This window comes from Fusarium poae, chromosome 1 (genome assembly GCF_019609905.1).
Source record: "Fusarium poae strain DAOMC 252244 chromosome 1, whole genome shotgun sequence".
Classification (NCBI taxonomy): Eukaryota; Fungi; Ascomycota; class Sordariomycetes; order Hypocreales; family Nectriaceae; genus Fusarium; species Fusarium poae.
Window position 1 is genome coordinate 9033390 of NC_058399.1, and position 27817 is coordinate 9061206.

The window sequence follows — 27817 nt, forward strand, 5'->3', positions numbered from 1 at the left end:
AGTATTTTAAGAACTGTAGTCTAAAGAGCATAAGATGTCTTAATAATTTCGTCTCTTATACTTCCAATTTTCGATTTTTCTATTATGCTGCGGGCCACTATCTAACACGTCGCATCTACTAATTGACTTGGCTTAGTATAACCCTCGCTATACAAATTACAATGCGAGCTACTAATTCTAGACATAGAAGTTACAAACCATCCATTATCAGTTTTGCGAGATTCTATACTAACCTAAGTATTGTCGCAAATGCATCTCGGTCTTCACACGCTTTGCGTTCTCTCTTCATCCGCCATTCGTGGAGGGCTTCCTAATCCGTAATTCTTTCTCTATCATGCTGGCTCTTTCTTGGACGAGTCCTCGGGGTTACTCTTGAAGCTCGACCGGTTCGACAACAACTGCGACAGAACAAAATGATTCACGTCTTCGTCGCCCCAGTATGCCATATGAGATGCAATCGTATTGATCGGGTTGAAGTCGAGGACACTTCTATATCTCTGTCAATGCCCATCTCTTCATCAGATTGCACTGTGGTTCAGTGCGCACTTACTCTTGGATACTGTAATCAACTCTGCCGTTACGGTTAAGTGCTCGAACTTTGGCCTCTTCGTTGCGCATCTTACGCGCCTTCTTATCTTCATCTGCTGCTGTGGTCGTTGTATCATCCTCGTCTTTATTCGGTCGAAGACGGCTTTTCTGGAAGCTGGAATACAAAGTTTCAATCTCATCGTCGATCAGTGTCGGGTTATGGTGGTCTCCGGCTCTCGAGTCAAGCGCAGCGTTGCCAGCTGCAGAGTCCGCGAGCTTTCTCATCCGTGCGTCTGTTACCTCCAACTTTTCAGCAGCACTGGAGACATCCCGGTTCGTTGCCGCCTTAATGCCTGTGGCATCAGTGTTGGTAGCCTCTCCTTGACTTGCGTTAGCTGTTAGCCGCGCCACTTCTTCGCTGCTCAACCCGAGAGAACGATTGAGTAGGTTGCTGGCGATACCAGCACTAAGACTTGACCAGAGTCCACTGACGCTCTGGCCAACTTTGGCTCCGATTCCTGTCAATCCCTGCGGTGCAACATTGCCAAAGATCCCTCTCTTCGTGTAAGGTAGCAACTGGGGCTTCAGTGTCGACATAGAGGGTGAGATCAGGGGTTCTAGGCGGTAGCTAATAGGGTCTGACGGATGGAAGATGTTGAAAATCTGCCGAACCTTTGGTGATGCGACAGACGTGGGAAGACCAGTCACCGAGGAAATCTGCTCTGTCCCTGAAGCAAGGGGTGCAGGGCGCAGAATATCATCTGAAGTGCTTTTCCCTGTAGCGTTTACATTCCCTGCTGGATTGTGGTGTCTAGCTGCTATTGTCCTAGAAGCATATTAGCGTTGTGTATTTCTTCCTCTATATATATAGCGCGGTAAGACATACTGTCCCTTGAGCATTTGGAAGAGGCCTATCGGAGAACCGAGACAAAAGAAGTCATCAACCTTAAATTCCAGGGTGAGATCGGAGTCTTTACTGGGCGTTTCAGAGATATCCTGAGCGGGCCATAGCCTCATGATTGATCTCGAGCCGGGGACTTGGTCCCGTCTCTGTTGGCAAAGCAGATCGAAAAGGATAGCCGAACCTAAAGAGTGACCCATCAGATGCACTTCCCCCCGAAATTCCGGGTTCCGTTCTCTGAACAACTTGAAAATTCTGTTGCATTCATTGAGAACAATCTTCGAAATCTGAGCTCGGTACGAACTTTGATACAGTAAAACATCCAACGCAAGATCTGAAATCAGAGAACGGGCGAAAGCCACACCTTCAATAGTGATGTCCTCTAAAGATGGGTCTGATGAGTCGTCCAAGTCAGCTTTATGTCAGTCAACAAGTATGGGACATGCACTTACACTCATCCTCGTCACCGTCAAGATCCCCCAGATCACGCTCACCTTTCTTCTCGCGTTTCCTGGGGAAGTCTAACAAGTGTCTCCAACACACGGGGAGTACCTGTACTCTACTATTACCCGGTCCTGCTCCCAGCTCTGAGTTTAGTGCCTTCAAGTCTGCCGAGTTGGCATAAACGGACTTGATTGTCTTGCGGAGGACATTGACATCATGGACAAAGTTGACACTCTCCATTCTAAAATGGTCAGTCACAAAGCTATCGGAGTACTCCTTGGCCAAGCCTTACCGTAAGCTGAGAAGCTGACCTATGCCGTGGGTGACAAGCACTAGGTGCTCTATTTCACGTCCTTGAGTCTCACCGGCCTGCGCGTTGTAGTCGTCTTGAATTTCTTGTTCTTGCCGCCGACGTATTTCTTCTTCCTTTTCAGCTTTAGTCTTACCTTCACTTTCAAGAAGAGAAGATAGCTGTCGCTGGAGCGTTGATTGCCGAGGGTCTCGACTTGGGCTATTTTTCACGCCATCTTGAATCGGTTCTTCCTGTGAGACTCGAGTCGAAGGCGGTGCGGATCTTCGCTTCAACAGCTTTTGTTGTTTTTCATCTACTGGTAACACATCCTCACCAGTTTCAAGCTTGTTTTCGTCATTTTTGTCCTTTTCCGCATCTTTTTCTTTGTTTTTAGAAGGCTCTGAGTAACCGCGAACCAGTTTCACTCCACTCATATAACTCCCGCCAGAGAATCTCTGGTACATAGAGGAAGCCACCCACGAAAGCATGCCCTCTGTGTTCAGATAAGCAGTGTTTGAATCATGATAAGTGGCCATGCTGTTCATATGTGTTCCAAACAAACGATACGACTGAGGTTCACTCTGACCACGGGAAGGTGGTTCTGTTGGTGAAGCATCCCCAACTCGCGGTGCGGCAGTGTTCTCTACTGGACCTTTGAATGTTGATCTTAGGTTCTCTTGTGACGCCTTTGGTGTCATGTTTCGTCTCGTACCCGATGGACTACGATCCCTTGCTGTACGATTATTTAGTTGGATAGGCCAATCGAGCTCTGTTTGTCTTACTGGGATATAACCATGGCTTCATCTTAAGATAACCCTAGACAACAGGTCGAGTTAAATGAGAGTTTGAGTATCTGACTCTTGGTACTGACCTCCTCAAGCTGGGCAGCAAGATTTTCCTCGCAAGGGCGCAAGTTTGAGCCTTCTTGATAGAACCATGTTCCACGTCGAACTAATACTGGTCAGAAATGGAGAAGGGTAGATGATGCCACGGCATACCATTATAAACTGGCCCAAGCCAATAGACAGGGGCCAATTCACGGGATTCAATATCCACGTCAAATAGAAAGTCCTCGTTCACCGGGACACGGGTGCCAGTTGAATGTGAATCAGAAATTCCGGCAGCCTGATCCGAGATATCATCAGTAGTGTCGCCTGTTACTTCTGCCTTGTGCTTTCTTGTGGCCGCGTGTGTGCTTGGGAGGGCTTGGCTCCGAGTACTTTCCGTTTTCTCGAGCAGCTTCTGATACTCAGCTTCAAGAACCCTTGAGTCCGAGGTCGAAAACGCGTTGTATTTCTTGGGCGGTGTAGAAATCTGCTCAGGTTCCGTCGTACGACTTAGTTTGGGCTTTCGCTTAGGGACATCCACGGCGTGAAACCACTGAACCTTCAGTGGAGGGCATCCTGAAGGATATGTTCGGGAACTCTGGCCATATAGGTGAGTTGTGCTATGGTCATCCGGGTTTGCAGGCGCTGCGGCCAGAAGACTGTCCGGTTCTGCTTTGGACTTTTGAGTCGGAGTTGTACTGCGACTAGCAGCCCAGGGGTTGATAGAATCGACTGCTGAACTCAAATATGACCTCTCGGTCTTTTTGTCAGTAGTCACTGGGGCCATTGTTTTACTGAATCTTCTTGACCATGCACTCAGGCCTTTTTGCAGAAGATGGACAGCGCAGACCTAGAAAGAGCGAAGAATTAATTTACGTGTTTAGAACTGTAGTAACACCCTACACGAATCTCACCGATGTCCCTGAGTCAGAACTCGGTTCAACAGTCGACGTTATCAGCGCTAGCAGAGAAAAGGTATGTGAGTTAGTTGAACAGAGCGTTTGAGAGCGAAGGCACGGCAGGCAAATATGATCTTTCCACGAAATATGGCAAAAAGAGATCACCACCAAGCATCCAGAGACATCGAGAAGTTGATAGGGATGTCGCACACGTTTCATGTGAAAGTCCATATGACGTCCCAGGGCTCCAACATAACACACACTAGATATTAGTGCATGTGCGGTAATTGTTAGCCTAGCCGCTTTACCTAAGCACTTATAACTTACCCGGTACAGTGCCTACCTACTTGGGTGCGAGGTATACTTGGATAAAGCTTCATATTTCAAATATTTACTTCCTATCCTGCCAACATTTCTCTCCAAACAAAGTTGTTTTGTACTGACAGGGACATTGGAAATAATAGATATCTTGTTCAATATAATTGAATAAATAATCGACACTGCGTTGCAGCTCATACTCTTGCAACCCATTTTGTTCCTCTTGTTTTCCTCCCTCAACGCAGTGCCATGAATGACTTTTGCCTCGTCTACGCCCAAGCCTATGCTACTTCACATTGAATTCAGGTATATGAAGTTGCCACTCCGACTTACAGCGACAATAGACCGGTCTGGAGAATCGACCCCCACTGGCCCTGCCGCTGCTGAGCAATATCTGCCGCTGTCCTGCCATGGCTGTCTCGTAAACCACGAATGTCCTTATCGATGTTTACCGACAGCCGGCCAACATCTAGAACTTCAGCCACAGAGCGAGCGTTTTCGGGAAAAGAGGATGTCGGGATCGTTGAACATAACCAAAGCAGAAGCCAGAGGGACTCCTCTTGTTTGCACTCAATGGCCAGGTGAAGCCCACTCTTCATAACTGCAAGGGGATCCTGATATGTCACCAAGGATGCCATGTCCTCGATATCATCGCTAGCATCCCGGAGCAGTTCGACAATACCTTCAATGTCGCCCTCTGTACACATTACATGTAACGCACGAGCCGGCCGTGCTTCAGGGTGGCTCTCAAGATATGCTTCCTCTGTAATCGCCGGTAGAATGTCTAGTCCTTCTTGGACACCACCCTCGTTTGTATATGTTGTGATAATTGCTGCACCCGGTGGTGCAGAGAGAAATGGGTTGGTCATAGAAGGCCCCGCGTTATTGATAGGGAGCAGGGCGCTGCAGCTGGGACACTTAAGAGACAGGGCTATGTCAGTGGATTGATCCATCAAGCATTGCCTAACAGTATTCAGTTTACATTCCGAGCGGCGGTGAAGAAAAAGACATCAAATTAACTCACCAATGGAAATGGCAACCGCAGGACAATTCGAGGTCGTCAGGGACCAGTGAGTTCGAGGCAGTACTGGGACCAGCGGTACTAGAGGCCTCGATTCCACCATCGTCTATTTCCAATCGCAACTCCAACGCCTCCTCGCAAACCTTACAAAGCGACATATCGATGGTAATTAAGCAGCAGCAAGGGTACTTGTCGGTGTTCCAAAACCTTGAAAGATACGTAATTTGAGGTGGCTGAGGCAGGCATATAGATATAAATGAACAAAACTGTGAGGTTTAGTTAGTTAGTAGGGGCAGAGATACTTTTGCTGTGCTTTTTTCTCTTCTCCACCATACCTCATACCTCCATTATTTGGTAGATACCTAGGTACTAAGGTACTTAGTAGACTCTGCCAAGCCGAGTGGGGCGAGATGTAGGTACATCAGTACGTACCTGGCAGGTGAGATCCTGGTATGGGGGACAGAAAAAAAGATGCACTGCCATCTTGCAAGCGCCATGGCATTGCATCATTGCTCATACAGGCCTCCAGGATGTCCTCGACAGGGAAGCTCCCCGCAGTGACGTGGCAGGCAAGTACTGTGGCGCAAGCGGATATGTACACCAACCACGGTTTGGTCCGCCTGAAATACCCGAGTTGTCACTAGAAGGTACTTGATCGACCGCCTTGCCTAGGTACCTGCTGCTCAATCTGGAAAAGGTGCTCCCAAAGCCTCCCCACTCGTGCTATGGGTGCCGCCTGAAGACCGACCGTTCGTCCCCTTTCGGGTGCCCAACTCTCGCATCATCATCTCCTTCAACTCGCAACAGTGATCGGCCTCTCGTTGCGCAATAGGTTGTTTCTTTGTTCTCTTAATTGTTTGTGAGCCCTAGGCCTGGCAGTCTCTTTCTATAGAAGCGCCCTATCCAAGCGCCCCTCATTCCCCCGCCATGAACGTTTTGAAGCTTCAGAGGTCGGTTGCGCCGGATCTTACGGGCTGTTGCTCAACTAACAATGAGGCAATAGGAAGTTTCCTCAATTCCAACAAAACGAGATATTCACCTTGTCCGATGCCTTCCAGCGACTTGATGTTGACGACAAGGGATATCTTGACGAAGCTACCACTATCAAGGCTACGCAACAGAGCGAGAACCAGCCCTACGATGTAGTGCGCCAAGCGCTAAAGGAAGTCGAGCTTGATTCATCGCGACGTGTTGAGCTGGAAGACTATGTCAGCGTGCGTATTCCCGCTAAACTGTTCAAAATTCGGTAATTAACACTGACTCTCTTGCAAACAGCTCGTTGCCAAGCTGCGCGATTCCTCACCTGCTCAAAAGCGCATGTCTACGGGGCCTACTTCCTCCCCAGGGGGCGGAGGAGGCATCGTTGCACAGCGAACTGGCGGCCATGCCTCCAAAGGCAGCTTAAGCGGCAAGATTCAGGTCCAAGGCTCAAATGCCAACATTACTCACACCATCAATGAGGATGAGCGCACTGAGTTCACACGCCACATCAATGCTGTTCTGGCTGGTGATGCCGATATCGACAGTCGTCTGCCCTTCCCCACAGATACGTTCGAAATGTTCGACGAATGCAAGGATGGTCTGGTCCTTGCCAAACTCATCAACGACAGCGTTCCCGATACCATTGACGAACGTGTCCTTAACATACCTGGCAGGAAAATCAAGAACCTCAATGCGTTCCACATGAGCGAGAACAACAACATTGTTATCGAATCTGCCAAAGGCATAGGCTGCTCTGTTGTCAACATTGGTGCGGGTGACATCATTGAGGTCAGAGAGCATCTTATCCTAGGTCTGATTTGGCAGATTATTCGACGAGGACTTTTGGGCAAGATCGATATTAAACTCCACCCTGAGCTTTACCGACTGCTTGATGAGGATGAAACCCTTGAGCAGTTCCTCAGACTGCCTCCGGAACAAATTCTCCTTCGCTGGTTCAACTATCATCTGAAAGCTGCTAATTGGTCTCGCACGTAAGTTCGCGCCTCTCGTTCATGTTTTCTTTTTCCTCCTTTCTTATTCTCTAATTTTTATCTCTTTTTTTTTTTTTTTTTTTTTTTGCTAGGCTGACTATTCCTAGTGTCAACAACTTCTCTTCTGATGTCAAGGATGGCGAAAACTATACGGTTCTGCTTGCACAAATTGGTCCTGAATATGGCGTTACTCGTGCGCCTTTGCAGAAGCAGGACCTACATGACCGGGCCGAGGCCGTCCTCCAAGAAGCGGACAAGCTCGGCTGCCGCAAGTTCTTGACACCGAAGTCTCTCGTTGCAGGAAATCCGAAGCTTAACTTGGCTTTCGTGGCTAACCTCTTCAATAACCATCCGGCTCTTGACCCTATTACAGAAGAGGAGAAGCTTGAAGTCGAAGACTTCGATGCGGAGGGAGAGCGTGAGGCTCGAGTTTTCACTTTGTGGCTCAACAGCTTGGATGTCCAGCCTGCAGTTGTTTCATTCTTCGATGATCTTCGGGACGGTGGTATCCTCCTTCAGGCTTACGAAAAGGTTATCCCTAACTCTGTCAACCCTCGCCACGTCAACAAACGTCCAGCTCACGGTGGAGAGATGTCAAGATTCAAGGCCGTTGAGAATACCAACTATGCGATCGAACTAGGCAAACAGAATGGCTTCTCGCTTGTGGGTATTCAGGGAGCCGACATCACTGATGGGCAGAGGACTTTGACTCTTGGTCTAGTGTGGCAGCTTATGCGTAAGAATATTACAGTTACCCTGTCGTCACTGGCTCAGAAGCTGGGTAAGAGGGAAATCACCGACGCCGAGATGGTGCGATGGGCAAACGATATGTCGCAAAAGGGCGGCAGGAACTCTGCCATTCGGTCTTTGAAGGACCCTTCAATTGGCTCAGGTATCTTCCTTCTGGATGTATTGAACGGAATGAAGAGCAGTTACGTCGATTATGACCTTGTGACAGCCGGTCAGACCGATGAGGACGCTTACTTGAATGCCAAGTTAAGCATCAGCATCGCTCGAAAGCTTGGTGCAACCATCTGGCTAGTCCCCGAAGATATCTGCCAAGTCCGCAGCCGTCTGATTACTACATTCATTGGTAAGCACTTCCCACGTTCTTTGTTTGTATTCAACGCAATTCTCTAACTTGAACGACAGGTTCCCTTATGGCTACTTATGAAAGAATGTAGATAGTCTAGAACAGGTTGGCCGATAGTGTGTTCCGGAGATGCCGTTTTCACATGCTGGAATACATATATCTTTATAAAAGCTTTTGTTCCGTTCATCTTAATTCTGCTCTCGGACCCTGTCTCTTGATCAAAGCCAACGGACAACGTCTGCTGTGTGGTCTCTCATGCGAGACCAGATCATATATTACTTCACATCGTCATGAGCCATCCATGGCCTGGTATTGTATGCTCAGTAGTCTGCAAATACAGTGTCAACTTTGATTTGCTCGTGCCTAGGTCCATCTTAAGACGTAAGTTCCTCCGATAGTATAACCAACTGAAATACATTGTTACCAAAGCATGATCCGCCAAGAGTTAAATTAAAGGATCAAATACAGACTGCACAAAAGGCTCGGTCCCGTAAAGATACCTAACCAGAATATCAGGTTTCCCAATGTTTTACGCCCTCGCAGCCATTTGGTACGACTCAATCTCACAAGCTTCAATATGGACTGTCAGTAACCAAGCCGGTGAGTCTGTGAGCTGATCAGAGAACTTACCGGGAGTTGACACATTTGGAGAAATAGGAGATAGCCTCTCAATTTTTTGAATAAACACCACATGACCAACTCATGAACGCAAGCTGAGAGAAGGAATGTGATGAGGGTGGCCGTGTGTTTGTTGACCTTCAAGGATGAAATAGAGCTATGGTAGACATGTCGTAATAAAAAGACGTGTACTGGTCGGTTCCAGTCGCGGGCGAATTGGTCCCAGGAGACTGATGAGCAAATATTGATCAGTTGGTGTAACTTCAGCGCGCAAATGTTGTCCGACTTACCACTGTTCCACCATGCGTCATAAAAACTACGATCGGCAAAGTATGTCAACTCGGCTAAGATATTGAGGATAGTCTCCCATATGAGATACCAGACAAGCTGACGATTTAGCACATCTCTTCCGATTTGAAGGGTGTTGTCGCTTACTAAATATTCCATCATGAATGGGAAGATTAGGTCAAGAAGTAGTCCCGGGAACTCCTGAAGTCTCTCAACAAGCGGAACTCCATTGTTCTTCATTTCAACTGTTTTCATGACCATGGGATCTGCAGGTTCCTGTTAAACTTTATAATGATAGGCTATCGGTGGAAACTGACTTACATATAGAGTACTGCGAGACTTGTACCATGACAAACAATATGCCGACCATTGCTACACATTTCTCTAGTACATATGACCAGTCGATGGAGTCCGATCGTGGATACTCTATCTCATAGACCAACGTTGGCAAAGGGATCCATTTGCAATGGTCAACGAAAGACAGATTGTTCGGATATGCTTTGTCGGCTGCAAGAGCGGTACCCTTGAGTTCATCTGACATAGCATCAATCTCCCATTTCATGATACGCTCGAATAAAGCGATTTGTTGGTCGTCCAGGGGTTCATGTGAAGCGATTGCTCGTGAAATCTTCTCGATATCGCTCTCTGCTTGTTCTGGCTGCGATGAGATGGATTTTCGACGCTCTTCAGCGGAGGGAGCAACGCTTAGGTGGTGGGTTGAGATGGAGGATGCAGGGGGTCTAGTCTGAGAAGGGGACATGGCTGGGTCAACAAGGTCAAGTTGTTTCAGCTTTTTCGTGATGGTAGCGCGTTGCTTGTAGACTGTAGAGAGGTGACCATTATAGAAGGCATACGAATGCTGTTTCATTAACATGACAATGCCATGCAAAACGAAAAACACGGTATGAGTCCATGGCCAGTCGCGCCACAGAGTCAAGCCAATAACTCCGGCCAGAAAGGTTGTTTGCCAAATCTAAAGAGAGTTGCTTAGCACAATGCCTGACTATTCGAGATAGATCGGTCACCTACATGCTGGAGCAACCATCCTGCACCATCCCAATTGAGGTAGTTTGCAGATACCAACCATTGGTTCAACCAAGTTACTGCTGTAAGAGCACACATGATGCCGTCTGATAGAAGTAAAACGACCACTTTGATCCGGTCAGCCTTATAGGTCTCAACAGATATGAGACAAGAGAGGAGTCATACCATCCCGATGGAACATGGTATTCATAATATCGCTAGCTCCCAGAGGATTTCCGTAAACTTGCCAGTTCCGGATAGAAATCTTCAAGACAAAAAGAGACACGGCAAGCCAGAACAGCGTATAGAAGCCATGGAACGGGCTATTGAATGCTGACGGGTTGTGGCGGTCAAAGGCAGAGAACTGGCGAGTGAAGACTAGATCGGCAAACTTGCGTCGTCGGATCTTTGGGCCGGAAGATTGTGCAGGCCATTGCGAGCTAGTCATGAGTAACTGCTGGAGGCTGTTGTCCTCATCTGAGACAATATATACGCCTGAGTCACGGTGGTTGAAACGTGACTTAGATTCTGCAGTGTTTGGGGATGCTGATAATGTTTCCGGCAGTAAACGATCACGACCGCCATACGGATAACGATTCCTGAGAGTGGATGACTCTGTCAAAGTTGGACGGACATTTTCTTCGTAGTCCTCCTCACTAGGGGTCTCAGAGCCAGGCGTATCAAGCGTAGTACCGACAGCCCTTAGAGCTTCGCCGAGCGATTTCGGCATTGGCCGTCGAGTTTCCGATGCCGCATATCCGGAGCTCCGGTCGGAATGTGGAGAACCCACCGGAGCCACTGAGGAAGTCATGGTTTTGAAGGTAGGTTATCTAGCAGTAACAACACAATTCGATGAAGAAACCAAACCAGGCTTTCTTCTTCAAAAGGTATCGAAGAGATGATATGACAGGCGATTGGTGCTCCAAAAATGTAGGTAGAAAAGGTTGAAGTTCCCATATCATTACCGTAGTAAGCGGCAAGGCCTTTTTAAGAAAAATCCGAAAAGACAATGGACATAGATAATGAACTTGATATCTGAACGGATGCAGCGGCCCATGATCGAACAGTGCCAGCTGGTCACAACTGTCCCTGGTTGATGAGTCCGAAGTTGCCGTGCGACAAGAGAAAGACTAGGTACCTAGGTAGGCAGAGCCGCAGAGGTATGATTAAAGAATATGCTTACTTTGCCCGGGCGTCTAACTAGGTACCTACCTTAGTACCTAGGTAGTTCAGAGGAGTTTGATCAAACGTCATTCTGTCGGCCTTTGGGCAGGTCCTCGCCCTCTACACTTATTACTGTGTAGAAAGTACCCAACTCACACACGGTCGGGAGGCTCGGATGGGACCAGCGAACGTCAGGTATAGTAATGTCCGCCCATGCATCAATCAGACACTGGTGAAAAAGGTACCAAACGTTTTGAACATGGCTGATATGTGTATAAATTTTTAAAATTGGAAGTCTAGTTAAAGGCGACGCGATGCTACGAAAAGAAAATATAATCATTCTGAACGGGTAAGTACCTCCTATATGTTATCAAGCCAGATGGGTACCTACCTAGGTAAGTACAGGGTGAGTGAGTGACTTATGATGACCTCATGTGCTGTTACACTACAATTGCATGGATTTTCCCTGAAACGGACTGCGCGCTCGCCAGTCGGCCCTGTTCGACCCCGTAAGCCGATTTCTCAACCTGAGCGAGCACGAGAAGAGCCCGATCATTTGAACTGTCGAGTCAATTCATTTACATTGAATGAGTACCTACCTATCTATACCTACCTACTTACCGAGACACTCGGCCTAACAAAACAAGGCTGCACTACTGATGTACCTATGTGCATAAACGTCTAGTGTCCTAGAAAGGAAAGATTGCTCCATCAGCTTAAGCGTAACGTGTTTTGATTGGGTGCGCAAGTTGATAGTATTATGTCAGCGACGCCGCTAAATTTTCCGCACCTGCCAACCACTCGTGACTGCATTGCATCGTATCGTACAACCTCGAAAGGTAGTCAAAGGTTACACCATCATCAATCGTTTTCCATCGATTCCTATCCTCTCAGCACACTTTTTAAAACTGTTCCATCGGTTTCTCTTGTTATAATCTTCTAGAAGCACGTCTTTCGCAACACGACAATGTCTCGCGGCGGCACCACCCTTTACGTGACCGGCTTCAGCCACGGCACCCGCGCTCGCGACCTCGCCTACGAGTTCGAACGGTATGTCAACCTCGCCCACGCTCACGCCCACGCCCTCGTCCACGTCCGCGTCCTATCGTTTTCGCGCTCGCCTTCGTCTGTGTCTGTGTCATAGCCTGGGGACTTTCGATGCAATGCAAAGGTCTCCTGCTTGGCCATGATGCCTCGCCGTCCATCGTCGTCCTTACGTCCTCGTCCTCCCGTTTTCGTTCTCGCTCGCGCCCACGCCCCAGCACTCCCTCCCCCTGTCTTCCCACTTTCTTCGATAGGACTGCTCGTCTATTGCGCAGTCGCTCTTCCGCTCGAGCAAACGCACGAATGCCATGCGCATTCGTATCCAAAGGGGGGCTTCTGTCGGCGTTTTGCTGCGTTACAAACGTGCTTCATAGTATACTGACCAATCCTTCAATAGCTATGGTCGACTGGTTCGCTGTGACATTCCTGCGCCCAGGTCTACGTCCAGCCGTCTGTGAGTGTGGTCGACTACGGTTACTCATAACTGAGCTGACATGGACGATAGCTTCGCCTTTGTTGAGTATGAGGACCGACGTGATGCTGATGATGCTTATCACGAGATGCACAACAAGCGTATTGGTCGTGATGACATTCTAAAGATTGAGGTTCGTGATTTAATTCTACCTATTAACAATGGCACGGCGTCTGGAAACGCTTGCTAACTTGTGGTCCAGTGGGCTCGCACTCCTCCTTCTGCATCTTGGCGCTTCGAGTCAGGCCGCGATCGTGATCGACGTGGTGGTGCCCGCTCTCCTAGACGTGGACGTTCGCCTTCTCCTCGTCGCAGCACTCGCGATTATTCTCCTCGCAAGGACGACCGTAGGGACCGTGACCGAGACTATGATCGTGAGAGCCGACGTGACAGGGATCGCTCCCGCAGTCCTGACCACCGGTAAGTTTGTCTCTTGCCTTGTCTGTTGCTCGTACTAACATTTCCACCGCAGGGACCGTGAGCGGGACTCCAAGGATGATCGTGAGGACCGTGACCGTCGAGAGAACGGCACCAACGGCGATGACCGAAAGCGTACGTCTTGTAGCCCTGCTTTGGTTGGTTTTTGCTCATAATAGTCACAGCTCTCGACAGTCCTCCCCCTGCTAACGAGGACCTCGACGTCGCCGAGTGAGCGTTTCACACGCAGTGCTAAAAGCGCTCGCAATGTTGTCTGGGCTTGTCAAGCTCAAGCAAAAGTTTCTGCTTTCTAGCCGAGGCTGGCTTCATTCCCTGCAATACAGGTGCAATGTGTAATATTGTTTGAATAGCCCAACCATTTGGCAACGTATAAGAATCTACGGATGCCATGTTGAGTTGGGTGGGTTATCCCGTTTTCCGAGACTGAAGGCTTTTGCCACGGCGCGTTTTGTTTGGAGGCTTCTCATTTTCGTAGTTAGTTTAGATTGTTCTGTACCATGATTCGGCGCAACGGGTCAATGATCTGTTTTCCTCGCTTCTCAACTCCTCGTTGTCAGCTGAATATATGTATAGCCACGACGTTGTGTAACACAAAGTTGTGACTTGTTCCATGTATGCGGTAGCGCTACAGTGAATGATTTGCCCATCAAGCTCTGGTTTTCCTTGTTGCAGCCCCTTTCCCCTGATCTTGGCCAAGATGAGTCTGATGATGACCTTGTTGTGGTAGTAAGTTGTAGGCTGATGCAGAGCGACGTCGTTGATTCCAGCTCGGTGCAATCAGAAATCTCGACCTCCAGAGTTCGAAGCCTTTCAACAGAATAACTTCAGGCGCACTGAAACAAAAGGCCTGCGCTAGTGTTTCTTTGTGTAAACATAACATTATAGAAGTTGACTAGCTTGGCTTTGGTCTTTGAGCCATAAAATGATTCAAGAATTCAAGTTTTGTCCAGTCTTATCTTACGGGTTTAGGTTACCCTGTAGCTGTTGCTTTGGCTGTCAAGTACTATCTAAAGTTTTCCCACTCTACCTACCCCACAATAATAAACCTTCCAGGTCCTGCTATTGCTTCTCCCGAACGGCAATCGGGGCACCACGCGCGCGCCCCCGAAGTCATCCGCATCGCCGGCTCACGCGCCCCCATCCGCTCGTTGACGGCACCGATCCCGTATCCCGTCCGTCGAACATACTCCTCTCACTACAATCCAACCTCATATATATAAATACATACAACACTTGTAGAGCTGTCAATCGCCGCCTTGTTCGCCAATAACACGCCTCCACGCCTTGTCGTGTATTGGGCTCAGCGCATACGTTTCTTCCTTCTTCTCCGATGGTTACCGACAGCTTATGCCTGATTCGACCTCTCAGCATGCCATTGCTGTCTTTCAATCGACAGTAACAATTGGAAATATCATTCCATCGGAGATCCCGACGGTCCCAATCTTGGCCTCCAGAACCCCGAAGGCTGCCTACCATTGTCGCAATCCACGGCTAGAACATATCGGTCACTACCACCACAAATAACACAGCGCTTCAAACAAACAGAGACGAAGCCTTGGCTTAAAGTCAATTACAAGATCGCACCGCACAGTGTAATACATCAACACACTACGATGTCTACTGTACGTGAGACATGCGCCAATGCCTTTTGGAGACAATTGGTACACGGTTACTGTTCTATAGAAGAGTCGCTAACCAGGCAGTTTAGTCACAGCCTGACTTGGTGAATTCGGCAGCGGCCGTGGCCTCTGATAGGTCTATACAGTTTCGAGAATCCATTTCCCAACCAGTTGTCGCCGCATTTTGCGCCGGAGGTGTCGCCGGCGCCGTGTCTCGAACGGTTGTATCCCCTTTAGAACGACTCAAGATTCTTATGCAGGTGCAAAGCGTTGGACGAGATGCGTACAAGCTGTCGGTTGGAAAAGCTTTGGTCAAGATGTGGAAGGAAGAAGGCTGGAGAGGTTTCATGCGAGGCAATGGCACCAATTGCATTCGCATTGTGCCTTACTCTGCTGTTCAATTCAGCAGCTACAACTTTTACAAGCGGGTACGTGACGATTGTACAGCCGGCTTGGACTCATGCTTGGGAGGCTAACAGGGCCGCAGAGTATATTCGAAAGTCATCCAGGAGCCGATCTATCAGCACTCACTCGCCTTGTCTGTGGTGGCGCAGCAGGCATAACATCCGTCTTTCTCACGTACCCTCTCGATATTGTTCGAACACGACTATCTATACAGTCTGCAAGTTTCGCCGAGCTGGGCGCCAAACCAGAAAAGTTACCCGGCATGTGGACTACTTTGATTCAAATGTACAAAACCGAGGGCGGCATGTCTGCGTTGTATCGAGGCATCGTCCCTACTGTCGCTGGCGTAGCACCATATGTAAGTCCTAATGCCAATGCTTGACCAGCGTCTTGAATACTGATAAGAAATATACTCAGGTCGGCCTCAACTTTATGGTTTATGAATCTGTACGTAAATATCTGACGCCGGAGGGAGAACAAAACCCCAGCGCGACGCGGAAACTGCTTGCTGGTGCTGTTTCTGGGGCCGTAGCACAAACTTGCACATACCCCTTGTAAGTAGCAGTCCCACTGCCTATCACCACGTACAATGATCACCACTCACATGACATGTAGCGATGTTCTACGGCGGCGATTCCAGATCAACACAATGTCAGGCATGGGCTACCAGTATAAGGGCATTGCAGACGCGATTCGAGTTATCGTGATGCAAGAGGGAATCAAGGGCCTTTACAAAGGCATCGTGCCTAATCTTTTGAAAGTCGCCCCCAGCATGGCATCGAGTTGGCTAAGTTTCGAGATGACGCGTGATTTCCTGGTCGATCTCAGGCCTGGCCTCGAGTCCCAATCATTATGATTTTAAAATCTATTCGTCAAGATATTATGTATGGCCATCCGGATTTCTGAAGCATAGATTGTTTGGCAGTAGGGGAAGGATCAGTGGAACGAAGAATGGTGCGGTTATGGGAGACATCACAGGTAGATTTGTACACTCATGGGATAATCGGAACAGCAGCAAAATATAAGGGGGCAAGGGCTGTATGTATTTGATGTAGGTATGCATAGAGGATCAGGCATTATAGGAAAGAATCGGTACCTAGTAGGATAATAGAAGGACATTTGACTGAATAGACAAAAAATTGGCTACCTACCCTGCCTACCTGTGGAAGCATATGTAGCGCATTGCACTGAAGTTTCAACGTACCTATGTTAGTCGCAGTTGGATGTGCCCCAGGGTGTCAGTAACTGGCTGTAGGAAGCATAACATACTGGATTAGTACCTACCAGGTAGGTAGGCTACCTAGTTTGAACAGATTTGGGTCGTTTATTTTTGGCCTAGAGGTATGGATCACACCTCGGTGAGTTCGGTGAGTAAGAGGAGCCAAGGTGAGGTGACTAAGAAAAAACCCTAACTGCCATGAGTCACCGCCCTCTGAGCGGCCACACCAATTTGGAAGACCCACCAGTGCAAAGGCTTTTCGAAAGGTGTAAGAAAGTGTTGTTCGACGCATCCACCTCCATACCCAACATCGCCAAATTTCACAGCGACAACCGCCGCCATGGGTACGTGAAGATTGAAGTTCAGCCTCTGTATGCGAGTAGAGAAGGTGTGCGCTTCTGCGCCTCCTTCTCTGCGACCAATGCACCATCTTGTTCGCGAAAGCGCAAGACAGAGTTGCTATTTTTTGAGCATGCTTGAACAAAAAGGCTGACGATGGCTTCACCCTACAGGTATCGATCTCGACCGCCACCACGTTAAGGGCACTCACCGCACTGCCCCCAAGAGCGACAATGTCTACCTCAAGCTCTTGGTGAAGCTTTACCGCTTCCTGGCTCGTACGTCCAACATGCCGCCAACGGCTCCGTAAAGTCGAACAAGCAGACTAACCAAGATCACAAATTTACAGGCCGAACTGACGCCTCTTTCAACAAGGTTGTTCTTCGACGTCTGTTTACTTCCAAGATCAACCGACCTCCCGTCTCCTTGTCCCGCATTGTCGCCAACATCAACAAGGAGGGCGAGAAGCGAACCGTCGTTGTTGTCGGTACCATCACTGACGACAACCGTCTGCTCGAGTGCCCCAAGGTGACCGTCGCTGCCCTGCGATTCACCGCCACCGCCCGTGCCCGTATTCTCGCTGCCGGTGGTGAGGCTATCACCCTGGACCAGCTTGCTCTCCGCGCTCCCACCGGAAGCAACACCCTGATCCTCCGTGGCCCCAAGAACTCCCGTGAGGCTGTCAAGCACTTCGGTTTCGGCCCCCACAGCCACAAGGTAAGATCAATCGTTATTTGTCCAAAAACGACAAATTCTAACCCCCGTTACAGAAGCCTTATGTCGAGTCAAAGGGTCGCAAGTTCGAGCGTGCCCGTGGCCGAAGACGTTCTCGTGGTTTCAAGGTCTAAGCGGTTTATGGTGAAAATTATTGGCCTTGGGTGGAGTTGGGGCCAGTTTATGGGGCAAATGATGCCGAACATCGGCTTGCAAATGGGTCTTGCATGGAATTGGCGTGCCTAGGTATCACAAAATTCTACAATGAACTTCTCGCGCATTGCTGCCGTCATGATGCCATTTTCCAATTGATTGAAAACCACTGGCCCAAAATATTATACATGGTGAAATCACGAATGCAAATCAGCACTGCTTGGTCTCCTGGTGCACTCTTATATGTCGGTTCCAGCCTTGGCAGTCTCGTCCTGTGTGGGAGTTGATGATTGTATCGTAATATCGGGCTTCCTTCGCAACCCAATAAAGTATGCCTCGCGGCTTTCCTGGAGAAAGAATTAGTAAACTTGCGCACCCCCGCGTGGGTGTACCCAGCCAGATTGACTTGCCTTTCTTGAAGAATCTGGCTTTTCTCTGAAGACTTTGCTGAAGAGCATCTTCAACTTCCTCTCAAAGTCCTTATCCTCAGATCCCTGATAAAACTTGCAGACAAAGTGTCCACCAGATCTCAGTGTATCACTGGCAAATTGTAGCGCGGCGGCACAAAGATCCTATGTTGATGAGCTTGGACACTTTTCACAATTGTAGAGTAAGACGATCCTCACCATACTCCCGGCATGGTCGCGAAAGGCGTTCCCGCTCGTGTTCATCAACCTATGATACGGGTTACTCAACGTGTTCACGTTAAAGCCTGTGGTTTGTTCCCAGGGTGCTGACATGTCACTAAGAACAACCTGGACAAGCATTAGCGTATAGATTATACCGATAGATAGGTGGCTAAACGAACATCTACGATGCGCTTTTTTGACGCCGGTACCTCATCCTGAGCAGCGTGCCGTTCCATATCAAGATAACTCGGCCGATCAAGCGTAGCAGTCTCATCGGGACCAGACTGTTCAGTTTCACTGTTATCTTGTAGGGGAGGTGGGCGTCGATGGCTTTCAAGAATGAAGTTTTTGACCATTTCCTGTACGTCTGGTGAAAGGAAGTCGCCCTGGAAGGTTGCAACACCACGCGGCGGCTGGGCTGGGATAAGATCGATACCAATAACCCGGCCGTTGGGCCTGGTTCTCTCTACAGCGACCTTATATCATCAATGGTCTGTAGAGCCGAAAGACATATGGAGCTTACCTGTGACCAGCTACCTGGTGCGTATCCCTGAGAATGAGGTAAGTAAATGGGCTCTTGGTACTGGGAATCCTAAGTAGGAACCAAACTCACAAGATCGACCACTGTCTGTCCGCTTCCCTTGAAAAGTCTGTATTTCGAATCCATCTAACGGAGACATTAGCCCACTCATGACCCTGCACATGTTACGGAGGGGGGATTTGACGAACCTCGAGGAGCTTGAAAGCCGCCCGACTTTTGAGACCCTGAACCTTCGCACCGCGGGCATAGGAATCACGACCCTGGCGCTGTTTCCAGCGCGATCCCGATGACGACCATCGAACAAAAGGTGCGATCGATTTCTGCAATGACAATACTGAGGAAATATGTCGGCCTGTAGGGCATGGTGACAATCGAGAAATCATTTTGAAGATTGCAGGTGTCAAGAATAATGGGATGAGTAGGACAAAACTTTTCACAACCCTAGGCTAGGTAGGCTTTCTTCTGCAAGTGCCTAGCGGAGTCATCGAGAATCACGAAATCAAATTCAGCAACGCTGTTATAAATTCGACAGACAATACGGCAACTCATTCGATCATGAAGTCCCTGTCGAGTCTGGAGGTCACAGAGAATGCGGAAGTTACGAGATGATTATTTGAAGGTGGCTAGACTGTGCCCAGCGGCCTTGCTAACCTATACCACCGCGCAAGCTGGGAAAGAACAGCACGAAGCTTCAACACAATTAGATGATTTCTAGGTTTTGAATATACATACACTGTGTCTTTTGCGTATAATGAAAACCAATGTTAATTCCAGTTCAAAATGCTTGCGCCTATACCAAACTCCCGACCCAATAGCACCGCTGCTCCAGACCAATGAATCAGCAAACGCCAATAAACCACGCCGTTCCATGCCATATTTGTCCGAGTAGACGGACGAAACAACTGGGCAGTTTCTTTCAATGGAGGAAACTAGCACCAACTCCTCTTCTGTCCTTCTTCAAAGGAGAGAAGGTCGCTCCGCCAAATGCATTACGAGGGCCTCCCAACGGCGCTTTCACCCTACGGCCACCCCCCATCTGTATCTTCGCTGGATTTGGCACTGGTTCGGTTTCTTCTTCATCGTCAAACAAAGTCTTGTTGCCACCACCGAGCACCTTGCGCTTCTTCTTTCGCGCATCGGCGTCATCAACACCATGCCTCGACAACGTCGCAGTAGGGTTAGACTTTAATAACCCAAGCATTTTTTTGGGCTTCGCCTGAAGCTCAGCCCCTGTCTCACCACTCTCGACTTCCTCACTCACCGCGGCAAGCTTGCCGGGAGCTTTTGTTGCCTTTGACTTTTTCTTTGCCTGTACAGGCATGTTCTTCTTTGCTGTTGGTGCCTCATCGAGAGCCTTTCTTGGTCTACCCCGTCCCTTGTGAGCCTTCGGTTCTTCAATCTCTTCAACACCAACATGGCCGTCTGCCTCGCCATCTGAACCAGAAGCTTCATCTATCGCTCCAATGGAGACTAAATCGCCGGCTTCCACAACGTCATCCTCAACAGGTGCCGCGGGCTCCGGGCCATTAGCAATTTTGCTCGTTGGTGAATGAACTTCACTTAGCTCCTCCGACAGGCTGTCGGATATATTCTTGCTTCGATTCAAGAATGGTGTAATCGAGAAAGCCGATTTCTCACCGACCAATGCTTGCTCAGCGCCTCGCTTCTTGAATGGGCGCCGAAGAGTGGTTTCATCTGGCCCTGGCGTCCCGATGCTGATATCCTCCATGCTTATATCATGAGCTCGCCTCTTTCCGACCAGTTGTTCCTTTGTGCCGACATTCTTCTTGTTCAACTTGTTGTTGGCCATCAACTTACGTGCTTCCTCTAGTTCGGCACGGCAAGATGCAAGCTCGGCTCGCGTATCCTTCAAGTCTGTCTGTGTTTTCTTCAACTTGCTCTTCGTATCTTCCATGCGGCCCTCCAGCATCTCGTATTCGCCGCGGACTTCCCTTAGTTCTCTGCCATGTTCTTTTTTGAGCCTCTCCATTTCTTCCTTAGCCTCGTCGAACTGCTCCTTCCATCCATCGCTGGTTTGATTTTTGGATTGCATTCGTTGGTGGGATTTTTTCTCATTTTCAAGCTCGACTTCGACCGAACTGAGTAAGCGTTCGAGATCCTGCTTCTGGGCGACAACGTCGCGATGATTTTCGAGTTGTGACTGGAGATGTTCGAGTTGGGGTTGAATCTGATCAAGCTTACGGCTCAGGGCAAGTTTCTCCTGCAAGACCTTGTGTGAGTCTTGCCTGAATTCGTTTAACGAGTCTATCTCGGTCTGCGCCACCGTTAATTAAATATCTGGTGGGTTTCGCCGTCTGTCACTCACCTTGAGATCTTCTAATGCATTACTCTGTTTTCGAATTTGTGTATCCTGGGCTTTGAGCTTCGATTTGGATGTTTTGAGCTCGGCCTGTGTGTCGCTGCTTTGCTTCGAGAGTTGCTTCACGAGAGCATCTCTCTGAACTAGCCTGTCCTTCAGCGAAGCATTTTCATCGCGTAGTGTCAACAGTCGAAGCTTAAGTAAACGAGCTTCTTCGTCACGACCTGTCAATTCCATCTGGTTGACATTACTCTGGTGCTTCAGTTCGAGCTCGTTGATCCGAGCTACGCGCTGTGAGGATGCAGTCAGTATGATACTAGTGTCAAGTATGTCATAAGGTGCATAGCTACCTCGCTGGACCTGACCTTCATTATCCTGAACGATAAGATAACTCTGAAGCTTGGGTATATGTAAAGTGTGTCCCATGCGAACGGTTTCAATAACGAAGTGGGATGAATTAACGGATATCAGAAGCCAAAGTCTGTGTTATGGGAACTAGGTAGGCTATTCCCAGGCAGTAGCAATAAACAAGATGCTATATCAGGACTAGCGTAGACTCAATGCTGACCCGGCGGATACGGGCACGTGATGGATGAAAGGCTGAGCGAGATGTTGCCAATGACGCCTGAAACCCCCCAGGCGGATCGCAAAAAATAGGGGACTGGCAAATGACTTGACGAAATTAGAAGTGCTTTCTTTGGCTATCTACTCACTAAAGCTGATCTGATATTTCCATCAACCACCAAATCAGTACCGGTTTTTATCTGACGTGCCCCCCCCACCAATTTCCTGATCGTTCGCCTGTAAGAGCTTAGGTAAGGTATTTGGGTACGTATCCAGCTAGAATCAGAGGCCACCTCAGCTTCAGTTCGTTAGCTCTAGTTTCTTGTGTCCAAGGTGTAAGTAACACGGTGAACCAGGTTGTAGCTTCACTCTTCTTCCACAAAATACTTGGCCAATTGGCCTCTTCCTTTCCTCTTTTTCTCATCCTCGAATTGTTCTTCTAGCCGCCATGCGTTTCCTCCATTCGCTTCTCTCTTTCGCCTTGCTTGCGACAGGCGTTGTGGCTGCGAAGAAGTCCTCCGCCGAGCGTTTCAACGAATTCCACGCCAAACAGATTTCGACGCCTCTCAAGCTCAAGGATTCCACGTACAAGTCCTTGACATCCACACCTCGAGACTACGGCGTTGCCGTACTCCTCACCGCTGCCGATGCGCGATTCTCTTGTCAGCTATGCCGAGAGTTTCAGCCCGAATGGGAGCTACTAGGCAAGAGTTGGAACAAAGGCGACAAGGCAGCCGAATCGCGATTGGTCTTTGGCACACTGGATTTCGTTGACGGCAGAGATACCTTCATGTCGGTATGTACTTTTGGAAGACGGCAATACAAAAAAGTGTGGCAGCTTGATTGCTGACTTGGATAACAGCTTGGTCTCTCAACCGCACCTGTGTTGCTTCTATTCCACCCCACCGTCGGTCCCCATGCATCAGCTAAGAAGGAGCCCGATCGCTATGACTTCAACACTGGGTAAGTAGCGCAGTCTTTGAAGCTCAGGGATAGCAATGAACTGACATTATTGAGACCCGCATCCGCCGAACGAGTTCAGTCATGGCTTGCTCGCTCTCTTCCTAACCGACCTCATCCTAGCGTGAAGCGGCCTATCAACTACGCAGGCTGGATAGTCTCCATCACTGCTGTAATCGGAGTCCTCACCGCGGCCATGGTTGCTTGGCCCTACCTCTCTCCAATCCTTCAAAGCCGTAATCTATGGGCTGCTATTTCCCTTATGGTTATTTTGTTGTTCATCAGTGGCCACATGTTCAACCACATCCGCAAAGTTCCTTATGTTACTGGTGATGGGCGCGGTGGGATCAACTATATTGTACCAGGCTTCCAGCAGCAACTTGGTTTGGAGACCCAGATTGTGGCGGCACTTTGTATGTCGTACCTTTTCCTCTTTCAACTTTCAACTCATGCTAACCGCTGTGTTTAAGATGGTGTCCTGTCATTCTGCGTCATCACTCTAGCCATCAAGGTTCCGCGAATCGCTGATGCCAAGACTCAGCAAGTCGCTGTCATCGGATTTGGTGGTCTTCTCTTCCTCGTGTACAGCTTCTTGTTGAGCGTGTTTCGTGTCAAGAACGGGGGGTATCCGTTTTCTCTGCCACCTTTCATGTAGAGAGGCTTTAGAGCAAGAGCCAGCGATTGGAATAACGTGTGGATAACTCTGGTGTCGCACACCAGCGTCCACCTTATTCATATATCGCTATCATCAAGACGGCGGTTTTCAGGCCAGAGCGGACTGAGAAAACAAAATTATTGTGTCAGATAGGGAGTCCTATAAAATGAATTGACCATGTACCAAATGCTGGTCAACAGTACCACTGAAACACCCTTATCTGATAATTCCCATCAGTATGCACGCAAGTATGATGCCAATACTTTATAGAGGCATTTGAAATACCGATCACTGCTTAGTTAGTGTTTAATGCCATACGGTACGTTATCCCCGCCGAAATCCTAAGCCTACGATTGTAGCACAATGATACTTCTTCTGTTGATTAATGGTTGCCGACCGCTTGTTCTTGATGTGTCACAACAAGGCGACACTTTTACTCCTGTTCATCGCATACACAAACTTCAACTGTACTATCAGCAGCATTACACAATAGCTTAGATAGGTACATATAGATACAATCACTGAAAGGAAGTCGTGACATATTTTGAAAACTCGAGTTCTTTATTGGAGAACAAAAGGATGAATCCCGGTAATTTCAGGGGCTGCCTATAACCAGCAAATGCGTTATGCCCTCGTCAGATTTGTAGTCGCCCCCCTTCCTTTGCATCAATAAAGACCAAACGAGGAAGCCAACCAATTGACGCCCCACCAATGATCTACCTTCTTCCGCTCGCCTTCGTCACCACGCCTCTTTTTTATAAGGGTAGAGCAATTTATGCCCTCGACATGACACCCCAGGCACGGATGATGTTGTCAGTGTAACCAGCGAACAGAGTCTGGCCATCAGCAGACCAAGCCAAGCTGACACACTCAGGCTCTCGGCTCTTCTTGCCGACAGCGGGGAACTCGGGCTTGAGCTCATCAACCTTGCTCTTCTTCTCGAGGTCGAAGATGATGATGCTGCTGGCGGTGGCGGCGCACAGCCAGTATCGGTTAGGGGAGAAGACAAGAGCATGAATCTCGTCGTTGGCGTTGAGGGAGTAGAGGTGCTTGGACTCGTTAAGATCCCAGAGCATGGTGGTACCGTCCTTGCCACCGGAGGCGCACAGGGAACCGTCGGGGGAGATGGTGACGGTGTTGATGTAGCCGGTGTGACCAATGTGGTCAGTCTGGAGCTTGCAGGTAGAGAGCTCCCAAACCTATACCAGATGTCAGAACCTTGTCAAATGCATAAAATTGGACGTGTGTATAAAGAGTTGTGGCAAGTTAAGATCAGGGCAATGGTGAATAGTGGTCTCATGGCCTGCGTGAACAGGCTCTGAAGTAGCAAATACTTGGGTTGCAAACATCATGTGAAAAGCGGCAAGGAAAACATGGCTCGTAGTACTGACCTTGACAAGCTTGTCCCAACCAGCGGAAACGATGACGGGGTTCTGGGGGTTGGGGCTGAAGCGAACGCAAGAAGCCCACTCGGTGTGGCCCTTATCGGTGATGGTGTACTTGCAGTCACCGAGGGTGTTCCAGAGCTTGATGGTTCGGTCACGAGAACCGGAAACAATCTGGCGGTTGTCGGCAGAGAAGCTGACAGAGAGGACGTCGTTGGTGTGGCCGACGAATCGTCGAGTGGTGGTACCAGTAGCAAGCTCCCAGAGACGCAGAGTCTTGTCCCAAGAGGCAGACAGAGCGTAGGCACCGTCAGAAGAGATAACCTGTTTCCCACAATCAGTCGAATTCTTCATTCGTTCTGCCCGCCCAAGCGCTGTTGTTCAAGGCGGGGCACTAGGTAAACGTACACAGTCGGAGACGATGTGAGAGTGGCCGTGGAGAGATCGCTTGGGGTAGCCGTACTGGGTCTCATCGCGGGTGAGGTTCCAGATGATCAGGGTCTTGTCTCGGGAAGCAGACAGGAGCATGTTGGGGCTGTCGAACGGTTAGTTGGGTGACTTGGAACAACTGCGTGTTTGCGATGCTGAACATACTTCTCCATGGAGGTAGCCAGGCTAGTGACCCAGCCATTCTGTGAACAGTCAGCCTTCAGTCTTTCCTTCCTCAAGTATCATCTCCTTCACTGATGCCGACTCAGCATTTCGTTATGAAGCGGGTCGTGACCGGCGACAGTCGCGACACAGCAGTCGGCATCGATAGAAGCAGGGCTGATGGGGTTCGACGTACGTGGCCCTCGAGGGTTCCCTTCAAGATCAATTGTTCGGCCATTTTTGCGGTGACGAGGCGATGCAGAGGATCAAGGTGCGTGAAGGGGAAGAAAGAGAGAAATCAAAGGCTGCTCTGCAAAACCTAGGCCGAGTCGGATGGGAAGGCGGTTGCGAATCGTACCTGCCCTTTTTTTTGTGTGGGTTAAAAATTAGGGAAAGTTAGGGCCTTGAACTCCGTTTTCATATTAGCGGGGTGTGCGAGCGGCAGGCGAGGTACGTATTTATTGTCTCTGGCACTTGCTCTAGGGTGTGATTTTTTACCCAGCTGCGTGGCGCTGTTGATCGTGGCACGCAGGTGCCCCAATGTGGCTGATGAGATGAGCTCATTATGAGAGATATTGAACTGGCCGCGATCCAGGTCAAATGTCGCAACAAAGCCTTGATGAGCCACTGTACTACACAGTCGTCAAGCCAATTGAAGGCAAGCTATGGTTTGATCGCTGAGCAGAGTAGAGTGTGCGGTAGTCTGTAGACCAGACCCTTGTGGAAAGAAGAGCGCTTCTTGATCGCCGTGTAGCTCGTCCTCACATAACTACTCTATTGATCAATGCACCTGAACGGTGAATATCAATGTCAGTGGTCGTCGTAGGGAAGAAATGGGGTAAACGCACATAATACGATTCAGTCACATACATCAATAACCAAGTCGTTCCGTGCATGTGAGTTAGGACCGATGACCTTATTCTCTGTTCGATTCGTTCTTAGCCGCGATTATACATGAATAATTAGTTCCCATGCTTGTCCTCACAGGGAACATGACATAAAATCAAGAAAGAAAAAAGGAGGAGAAAAACAAAGCAAACACCGAAACACCTGGTGCCATTATCCAACCAGCACCATTATATGCATATTGGGTATCATGTTGGTGATCTTGTTCATGCCTCCTTATGTCGCCTTTTTGCTTGCTAATGCGGTTGAACGCTTGCCAGCTCTTGGCACCTCCTTTCGCGAAAAAAGCGCTTCACCGTTGACAATCATGCTGTGATCCGCAATCTCCATTTGATCAGTATTTTCCCCTCTGCCTTCAGTCGCCATGAAACGTTTCATTGTGGATTCCCAAAGCCGGAATCTCTCTTTCCCGTGTGTATCACGTTCAACCAGGTTTTTGACTTCTTTCTGTTTTCGCATCTTAGATGCTCGTACGAGTCGTCTAAGAGCATCCTCACCCTGCTGAGCTGTTCTCGCCGCTTCTTCGCGTATTTTCTTAGAATCACGAATGCTGCTGTCTTCTTGAGGAGTGAACTTGTATGTATGTTTACTTGGAAAATCGGGGAACGAAGTCGGTACATAATCTTTCTCATCCTTGTCGTGCTGTCCACTAAGTTCCTCGCCCAGAAGTGGCAGTGTCGTGTATGCGTCAAGATCTTCAGGCAAAACATTAACGTAGCCAGGGAACACTTGTGTTTTGGGAATGGGCGGCTTCAAGTGTGGTTTTAATGATGAGACACTGACGTTGTGCCGTCGCAGTGCATGCTCGAAGTCAGTGGGTATGGGATGCTCGCGGCGAGCAGCCAAAGCGAGAGTTTTCGCAGCTTCGATCATGCCCTCCAAATCTAGTATAGGTCAGTAATCCGGTGTTGGTTGCACACAACCAAGTCGTAACTCACAGGTCTCTACCATTCCTGTGAAGCTTTCCATTGCCTCGGGGCTTGTTCCTTCAAACCCGTCATGATTGAGAACCATTGCGATAGAACGCTGAAGGCCTGTTCTGGCTTGGTAATGCGGATTCGGTACCAAAGAAGCGATTGAACTAATCTCGTCGTCGTCCAGTCGAATAACCTCGTTTTCGGATTCTTCGAGTCGAGCACGCTTTGGATCAGGTTGTTGCCCATCGACGGGGGATAGACTTCGTTTAGGTGTCATTGCGACCGATTTCGCAGTCAGAGGTTTCGCGACGCGATGCAGTGTCGAGGGAAGACTCGCTAATCTCCCATTGATAATCGCTGCCTTGAGAGTCCTAGCAATAATGTATTGATATCTGCTGGCGGCGCACACGATAGGTATGAGTATTAGATAAATCGATAGTGAATTTTTCGTTTATGAGGCTGAATGTACGTCTGCGATAGATGTTGTGTTTATGTATCAGTAAGAGCTTAAGCAAGGAGGTATGCTAAAGCTTCGTTGGTGGTGTCTGGAGAAACCC

The 27817-nt window shown here is 48.9% G+C and overlaps 12 protein-coding genes across 12 annotated transcripts; 5 read left to right on the forward strand and 7 right to left on the reverse strand.

Moving 5' to 3' along the window:
• Nucleotides 1-332: 332 nt before the first annotated feature.
• FPOAC1_002935 (uncharacterized protein) lies at nt 333-3779 on the reverse strand (the record flags this gene model as incomplete). The annotated part of the gene is made up of 8 exons (XM_044847507.1): nt 333-489; nt 551-1354; nt 1415-1823; nt 1882-2114; nt 2166-2898; nt 2948-2981; nt 3037-3116; nt 3164-3779. 8 exons carry the CDS (start codon nt 3777-3779, stop codon nt 333-335), a joined length of 3066 nt encoding a protein of 1021 aa, XP_044713423.1.
• A 759-nt stretch (nt 3780-4538) lies between these two features.
• Nucleotides 4539-5388, reverse strand: FPOAC1_002936 (uncharacterized protein; the record flags this gene model as incomplete). Its single annotated transcript, XM_044847508.1, has 2 exons — nt 4539-5172; nt 5234-5388. The coding sequence occupies 2 exons, from the start codon at nt 5386-5388 to the stop codon at nt 4539-4541; spliced, it is 789 nt and encodes a 262-aa protein (XP_044713424.1).
• A 769-nt stretch (nt 5389-6157) lies between these two features.
• On the forward strand, nt 6158-8387 carry SAC6 (Fimbrin, actin-bundling protein; the record flags this gene model as incomplete). Its single annotated transcript, XM_044847509.1, has 5 exons — nt 6158-6180; nt 6234-6444; nt 6506-7203; nt 7311-8296; nt 8356-8387. The coding sequence occupies 5 exons, from the start codon at nt 6158-6160 to the stop codon at nt 8385-8387; spliced, it is 1950 nt and encodes a 649-aa protein (XP_044713425.1).
• A 472-nt stretch (nt 8388-8859) lies between these two features.
• Nucleotides 8860-11036, reverse strand: FPOAC1_002938 (uncharacterized protein; the record flags this gene model as incomplete). Its single annotated transcript, XM_044847510.1, has 7 exons — nt 8860-8866; nt 8997-9144; nt 9205-9301; nt 9350-9468; nt 9524-10175; nt 10232-10353; nt 10412-11036. 7 exons carry the CDS (start codon nt 11034-11036, stop codon nt 8860-8862), a joined length of 1770 nt encoding a protein of 589 aa, XP_044713426.1.
• Nucleotides 11037-12356: 1320 nt separating this feature from the next.
• Nucleotides 12357-13557, forward strand: FPOAC1_002939 (uncharacterized protein; the record flags this gene model as incomplete). Its single annotated transcript, XM_044847511.1, has 7 exons — nt 12357-12482; nt 12534-12751; nt 12831-12887; nt 12939-13038; nt 13108-13325; nt 13378-13457; nt 13508-13557. 7 exons carry the CDS (start codon nt 12357-12359, stop codon nt 13555-13557), a joined length of 849 nt encoding a protein of 282 aa, XP_044713427.1.
• A 1399-nt stretch (nt 13558-14956) lies between these two features.
• Nucleotides 14957-16223, forward strand: FPOAC1_002940 (uncharacterized protein; the record flags this gene model as incomplete). The annotated part of the gene is made up of 5 exons (XM_044847512.1): nt 14957-14965; nt 15052-15390; nt 15450-15725; nt 15785-15921; nt 15983-16223. 5 exons carry the CDS (start codon nt 14957-14959, stop codon nt 16221-16223), a joined length of 1002 nt encoding a protein of 333 aa, XP_044713428.1.
• Nucleotides 16224-16926: 703 nt separating this feature from the next.
• On the forward strand, nt 16927-17773 carry FPOAC1_002941 (uncharacterized protein; the record flags this gene model as incomplete). Its single annotated transcript, XM_044847513.1, has 4 exons — nt 16927-16930; nt 17099-17203; nt 17275-17642; nt 17696-17773. The coding sequence occupies 4 exons, from the start codon at nt 16927-16929 to the stop codon at nt 17771-17773; spliced, it is 555 nt and encodes a 184-aa protein (XP_044713429.1).
• A 258-nt stretch (nt 17774-18031) lies between these two features.
• FPOAC1_002942 (uncharacterized protein) lies at nt 18032-19345 on the reverse strand (the record flags this gene model as incomplete). Its single annotated transcript, XM_044847514.1, has 7 exons — nt 18032-18139; nt 18185-18364; nt 18419-18547; nt 18601-18897; nt 18945-18971; nt 19035-19088; nt 19151-19345. The coding sequence occupies 7 exons, from the start codon at nt 19343-19345 to the stop codon at nt 18032-18034; spliced, it is 990 nt and encodes a 329-aa protein (XP_044713430.1).
• A 533-nt stretch (nt 19346-19878) lies between these two features.
• On the reverse strand, nt 19879-21708 carry FPOAC1_002943 (uncharacterized protein; the record flags this gene model as incomplete). Its single annotated transcript, XM_044847515.1, has 2 exons — nt 19879-21237; nt 21289-21708. The coding sequence occupies 2 exons, from the start codon at nt 21706-21708 to the stop codon at nt 19879-19881; spliced, it is 1779 nt and encodes a 592-aa protein (XP_044713431.1).
• Nucleotides 21709-22294: 586 nt separating this feature from the next.
• Nucleotides 22295-23461, forward strand: FPOAC1_002944 (uncharacterized protein; the record flags this gene model as incomplete). The annotated part of the gene is made up of 4 exons (XM_044847516.1): nt 22295-22642; nt 22709-22809; nt 22864-23219; nt 23277-23461. The coding sequence occupies 4 exons, from the start codon at nt 22295-22297 to the stop codon at nt 23459-23461; spliced, it is 990 nt and encodes a 329-aa protein (XP_044713432.1).
• Nucleotides 23462-24234: 773 nt separating this feature from the next.
• Nucleotides 24235-25675, reverse strand: CPC2 (cross-pathway control WD-repeat protein cpc2; the record flags this gene model as incomplete). Its single annotated transcript, XM_044847517.1, has 5 exons — nt 24235-24660; nt 24853-25170; nt 25255-25381; nt 25441-25478; nt 25634-25675. The coding sequence occupies 5 exons, from the start codon at nt 25673-25675 to the stop codon at nt 24235-24237; spliced, it is 951 nt and encodes a 316-aa protein (XP_044713433.1).
• Nucleotides 25676-26559: 884 nt separating this feature from the next.
• Nucleotides 26560-27537, reverse strand: FPOAC1_002946 (uncharacterized protein; the record flags this gene model as incomplete). The annotated part of the gene is made up of 2 exons (XM_044847518.1): nt 26560-27227; nt 27282-27537. The coding sequence occupies 2 exons, from the start codon at nt 27535-27537 to the stop codon at nt 26560-26562; spliced, it is 924 nt and encodes a 307-aa protein (XP_044713434.1).
• Nucleotides 27538-27817: the final 280 nt, after the last annotated feature.